The sequence below is a fragment of the Apium graveolens genome, chromosome 7, assembly GCF_009905375.1.
Source record: "Apium graveolens cultivar Ventura chromosome 7, ASM990537v1, whole genome shotgun sequence".
In the NCBI taxonomy this organism is placed as follows: domain Eukaryota; kingdom Viridiplantae; phylum Streptophyta; class Magnoliopsida; order Apiales; family Apiaceae; genus Apium; species Apium graveolens.
Window position 1 is genome coordinate 11,038,997 of NC_133653.1, and position 6,516 is coordinate 11,045,512.

The 6,516-nt window shown below is 38.0% G+C and overlaps 1 protein-coding gene across 1 annotated transcript; it reads right to left on the minus strand.

The window, feature by feature from the left end:
* Nucleotides 1-4,810: 4,810 nt before the first annotated feature.
* On the minus strand, nucleotides 4,811-6,016 carry LOC141675257 (uncharacterized). Its single transcript, XM_074481969.1, has 2 exons — nucleotides 5,307-6,016; nucleotides 4,811-5,186 (listed from the first exon to the last, which is right to left on the minus strand). The coding sequence occupies exons 1-2, from the start codon at nucleotides 5,743-5,745 to the stop codon at nucleotides 5,155-5,157; spliced, it is 471 nt and encodes a 156-aa protein (XP_074338070.1). The 5' UTR covers nucleotides 5,746-6,016; the 3' UTR covers nucleotides 4,811-5,154.
* Nucleotides 6,017-6,516: the final 500 nt, after the last annotated feature.

Genomic DNA, 6,516 nt, shown 5'->3' on the forward strand with positions numbered 1-6,516 from the left:
TGATAAGACCATGGACTGAAGCCAATGCTATAAGCATTCGGATTGTTACCATTCTTGCAACCGGAGAGTATGTATCAAAATAATCAATTCCTTCCTTTTGCTTAAAATCCTTAGCTACCAGTCTAGCTTTGTACTTATCTATTGAGCCGTCAGGGTTCAACTTCCTTTTAAAGACCCATTTGCACCCAATAGTAGAACACCCAGGAGGGAGATCAACCAACTCCCATGTTCCATTGGAAACAATAGAGTCAATTTTACTCTTGATAGCGCCCTTCCAGTGCCTTGACTCAGAAGAATCCATAGCTTGCCGGAAAGTTAAAGGTTCGTCCTCGATATTGTAAGTGATGAAATCACCTCCAAAATCCTTGACTATTTTTGCACGCTTACTTCTCCTTGGTTCCTCTAATTCCTTAGGAATAGAGCTACTACTAGGTTCCGCCCCCACATTTGTCATCTTTTCCACATGATCAGGAATAGAACTTGATGTGTGAGTAGGATCTTCCTCAGAAGTCATTTCAGGTATTCCAGTCTTCATAGGGTAGACATCCTCAAAGAATGTCGCATCTCGAAATTCAACTATCGTGTTTGCCACTATACCATCTATGTCAAATTTTAACACTAAAAATCTCATAGCTGTAGTGGTTTCAAGATAACCCAGAAAGATACAGTCAACAGTCTTTGGACCTAGTTTCTTTCTCTTGTGTTCAGGAACAAGCACCTTAGCAAGGCACCCCCACACACGAAGATACTTAAGACTAGTCATCCTGCCTTTCCATAACTCCAAGGGTGTTTTATCCATGTGTTTCAGAGGGACTCTATTCAAAATATGGCAAGCCGTATTTAGAGCCTCTCCCCACATGTATTTAGGCAACCCAGAGTTAATAAGCATACTATTAATCATATCTTTAAATGTTCTGTTCTTTCGCTCAGCAACCCCATTAGACTCAGGTGTGTATGGTGGAGTAACTTCATGAACTATACCATTGTTTGCACAAAATTCATTAAAAGCATTACTCGTATACTCACCACCTCTATCAGATCTCAATCTTTTAAGTAACTTACTAGTTTGTTTTTCTACTTCAGTTTTATATATAATGAATTTACTAAGTGCTTCATCCTTATGTCTAAGTAAATAAACATAACAATATCTACTACTATCATCTATAAAAGTAATGAAGTATCTAAACTGGTCCTTGGTCAACACACCACCAAATTCACAAATATCAGTGTGTACTAAATCTAACAAGTCTGAATCCCTAACAACGTTATGAAAAGGTTTCCTTATCTATTTAGCACACACACATACTTGACATTTAGAATTCTTTTCTATGGTATATTTTGGAATCAACTCTAAGTTCATCATGTTCTTAAGAGCACCAAAGTTTAAATGACCTAGTCTAGCATGCCATATATTTGAGGATTCAATACAATTAACAGTAGGAATAACATTATTATTCAAACTTCCCAAAACGGGATCCGCATTAATAACAAATAAACCATTTGACAAGTAACTCTTGCCAAAGAATGTACCAGTGTGAATAAGAACTACTTTATTACACTTGAACGAAATTTCAAAACCACTAGAAACTAAACAGCTTCCACTTATTATATTTCTACGCATGTCGGGAACATGATGCACTCTCGTCAGAGATAGAATACGTCCTGAAGGGAACTTCAGATCCACGTTTCCAACTCCATGTACTTGAGCAGCACTAGCATTCCCCATCTTCACAGTCAGGCTATGACTCTGTTGATAAGATACAAATAAACTAATATCAGCACAAATATGTACATTAGCTCCAGTATCTATCAACCATTCATTTGACAGATAGGTAGAAAATATCACAGGGTTGTAGGATACATACCGGTCAACGTTGGTTTCAGAAGTCGTAGCCTCACCAACAACCATGTTCACTACAGGCCCACTTGCGGTTCCAAGCACAACATTTGCTTGTTCTACCTCGGTTTTCTTCGCTTTCTTCGTAGGGCAGTCCTTACTCCAGTGCCCAACCTGCCCACAAGACCAGCATGGTTTGTTTGCCTTGGGTTTCTTGGCCTTGTCCTTGTCACTCTTAGGTTTATTACTATTAGCTTTCTTAGCAAAAGCCTTCCTCTTTTGTCCTACAGTTGCTATGTTTACCTTCGAGGTACCGTGTTCAGTTGGCATCACATGTCCCTGTTTGGACTTGTGTTGTTCTTGCACCGAGATGTCCAGCATAAGGTTGGTCCAGGTGATCTCTCCTTTCTGTCTTTTCAGGGAGAGAGAGAACTCTTCCCAAGACTTCGGGAGCTTTTCAATCACACTCATCACCTTGAACTTCTCCGGGAGATTCATTCCAGACTCCTTCAAAGCATGCACTATCATCTTGAACTCATGCACCTGCTCAGTCATGGACTTATTGTCCACCAGCTTGAACTCGAGGAACCTTGCCACAGAATACTTTTCTAGACCTTGTGAGTCAGTATTATGTGTCTAGTCCAGCTTCTCCCATAAGAGTTTTGCAGAGTAGGCATCAGAAGAATAGACATCAAACAAAGTGTTTGTTAGTGCCGCAAGAATGGCCGCTCTAGCCACTCCATCCTTCTCAGCCCACTTCGCAAAAGCCTTAACTGTGTCAGCCTTCTCTTGATCCACTACTGGTTTCTCATATTCCACAACCGGCCACAGACCCTTTATAGTCAACCACAACTTCATCCTTTTCTGCCAGCGAGAAAAGCCAATGCCACCGTTGAATTTCTCCGGTAAACCGGTTAGTTCAACAGCTTGTGGGAAACTATAGGTGGTCCAATCAATGGCCCCAGCAGTTGCACCCGAACTGCTACCACCACCAACGATAACCTCACTTTCGTTAACCATTATGCTAAATTCTAAATAACCAATAATCTCTTCAAGAATGTTGAGAAACTCACTAACAAGTATAGCAACATAGAGGCAAGTGTATAAAGAATTTAACAAGTTTAGGCCAAGACCACAGTTAACAAAATAAAACATGCAGGTAAACAAAATCAGTAACTGAAATAACGAAGAGAGAAAGAAAGATGTACCCGAAACCATAGCTTTCAACAGTGACTGAAATAAAGGTTTAAGAAAATAATCACAGCTGAGTCACCAGGCCTTGCTCGAAGTCCTGGCTGCTCTTGAAGAGATTATTGCCCCCTACCATGTTAACAGCAGCAACAAAACCTCCACTTCGACCAGCACCTCAGTCGCCGGAAAATATCAGCACTTCAGGACTTATGGGAGAGAAATGCAGAGAGATTGAAGAGAAGAGATGAGAATGTAGTGTGTTGTATTCATTCAGTTTAGCCTCTATTTATAGGAGAGGAAAAATGAAACTGTCCACACACTTAATGTCTGAATTAAACTGCTCCATTAATGAAAAAATCAAAACTGATCAGATTTTGAATTCATAAATGAAAAAATCAAAACTGAACAGCTTTTGAATTTAAATTATTTGTAAACAGCTTTTCACATTAACACCCACATTATTATCAGAACTTAAGTTAAGTTCTGATTCGACTCATCAGTACTTAAGTTCTGATTCGACTCATCAGTACTTAAGTTCTGATTCTGATATCAGAACTTGTTAAGTTCTGATTTTATTCATCAGTTCTGATTCTTATATCAGAACTTGTTACAGATCAGATTATTTGCAGGTTCAATATATTTAGACTACTTAGCCTATTTCAGAACCCAGCCCAATAATCCAATCACCGATAAATAAATTTGAATTAAAATAATTCTCAAATAAATAAAATCCTCGCCCAGGTCGTCTCGCTTACGCGAGACGCCGAGACATTCGCCCAAATCGCCCTTCGACCCGGTCCGGTCCGGTGCGGTGCGTGGCGGAGCGCGCGTGTGGGTGTGTGCGCGCGTGAAGCACACAACAACACAATGGACCATCACACACCTTAGTAGTTGTATACTACTCATGTGGGTAATACCATATAAAGCACACAACCCCCTTTATTTATTTCAATGTGGGACAAACATTCTCAAATTTTCCAAGCTTTTCCAAGCTACTTTCATCTCTCATTTCATATGGATTTCATTAAGAAAATTCTTAAAACCATACATGAAAATTTAAGTTCAAATATCATTGAACAATTTTCAATCATTAGATTTTAGGATTAACATCAAGAACATAATTAAATTAAGCTCTAAAATCCTAATTTTCTAACATATTAATACTTATTAATAACTGTTTACATTGAGAAATGGGTACATGGTTACCTTTTAGGGTGAACAGCTTGATAATCTTGATAATGGTTGAATGCCTTGCAATGGCGAAAACGTTATTTGTGATTTTAAGTGTTTGCTTGATCTCATCTGCAATTTAAGCGCGTTTAAGCTTATTAGGTTCTTACTAAAACATATATGAGAGGAGAAGAATCAGGCCACTCCTTTGTTTGTGAATATGTCTTGCCTTCCTTTAGTCTGCTTATCAAGAATTTCTCAGTATAAGTGCAACAGTGTGGTAATCTCTTTGGGGATTGGTTGATATTTCAGGTAACTGAATCATCAAGTGATGCCTGAGCTTTATAAAGGTGATTTGTTTAGTTTTCATGGACTATTCAGCTCCATTTTTTTCTGCTGAATTATCATGAATGTGTTTATGCATTATCAAAAGAAATTTATCTATTTTTAACATAAAAAAGGAAAGATAAGCAAGGAGAAGGAAAAAAATTGGAAAAAAGAATTAAAACAGTAAATTGCAAAGCAGATGAAGAAATAGGAGAAATGGCACCCAGGACAACATAGTATTATTAGCATGAGTGCGTGACCTCATTGCTTATAGCAAGCGTTTAATTTTTCACATAATGTCAGAAAGTTGCCACTCACCCCAGTACTCATGATATGGTAATGCATACTTTATGCAATGATATAATATTAGAAGACAGTTGAAGACCAAAAAAATTGATAGAGTTTAAATCTTCATGTTTGTGCAGTATGATTGGTGTCGATCTAAATTCATTATCAAAACTCCCGGGTGCTTCTATGTGAGATCCCAGCTTTCTGTTGTGCTTTGCTTAATTAGATGACCGCAATAGATAATAGTTTTAAGGAAATGGAAATTTTTGAACTACATGATTGAAAGTCTGAAATGCAAGAGCAAGTTGATTACTTCCAGGAAGTGTTCTGCATGACAACAGCTATTTGTTTGCAGCAGGTTTCTGAGTTCCCCCTGACAAAGTGAAACATGCATTAAAGAAGAACTATTAAAATTCAGGGGACAACAGCATTTAGTAAAACAGTAAAAAACAAGTCGGGGTAATTTATAAAGATTTATTTCATAATTCCTCACCATTGTTTGTTCCTATCGTAGGTGATGCCAAAACTTGCTGGGCCTCCATTGCATCAACTTCTTCCCAGAGATTTAATATTATTTCATCAGGAAAGGTGGTAAACTCATTTGGTTCAGTAGAAAGCTGGAAAGTGGATTCATAAGATGCAGAATGGGTTTCAAAGTAATGAGCAAGTTTGTTGTCCAAAGAAGTAGCTTTAGTAACAAGATCACACAGCCCTTCAGCTGGTTTGACTGAGGATACTGAACTGGGATTGAAATCCCATTCATTGACCATTATATTAGAGGTGCTGCTCCAGTTAGGGCCTGAATCATGATAAGTAATTAATGGCACGGATTGTTGGGATTTGTCAGCAAGTTCTTTCGGGTAACCAATGCTCGTCTTTGGAAAATCTGGAAAGCCTAAGTCCATATGAGCACTGCACAAGACAGACTCCATGTTTCCATTGGTTTCACCTCTGTGCTGTGAAGAACTGCGAACATCTGTTATATTTAATTTACCATGTTGGGCTGCTACATTCAAGAAATCCAGGGAGAGTACAGAGTTTAAATGCAAAGTACATGAAGAAGCTTCAGCTGGTGTGTTTTTCCAAGTATCTTCAGAAGACTGACAGAATTCTTACTAACTGTTAGTTCACTTGAAGTTCGATTTTTATAATAAGGATCATTCTCGCATCATTTGACTTCTTGATTTAAATTATCACCTGAATTTTTTTTTTGCTCTTACAATTCACTTGAATCAATTACAAGACTGCTGGGAAGTTGTATTTATAGACCTACAGAAGATTATGTCACTGCTTACATAATTTAACTTGCTGTTCTAATCAACCACATAAGCTATATTTAATACCAGCCTACCATATTAACTATTGTCCAGCCTTATTTCCAGCAACTAGGTGCTTTATATACTCTGGAAGCTTTGACCTGCATGAAGCTAGCATATAGGTTCAGTGTGTATTCCCTAGTTTCATATGCCAAATTCAAGCTAGCCCACCTTATTTCTAGGGATGTATATCTGGTGCATGATATTATTTCTTTGTTTTACATGTAGTCAAAGCTTTTCAGATGGGTTTTCCCACGCATAGCCATAATTTATGTCATGCAGTCTTCCTGATCTTGTGCGTTCAGCATTTGTTGACATTAGTTCCTGGACAACTAAACCTTCACACTAACAAGATATATACTTTATTTACTTTTATTACTAGTGAGA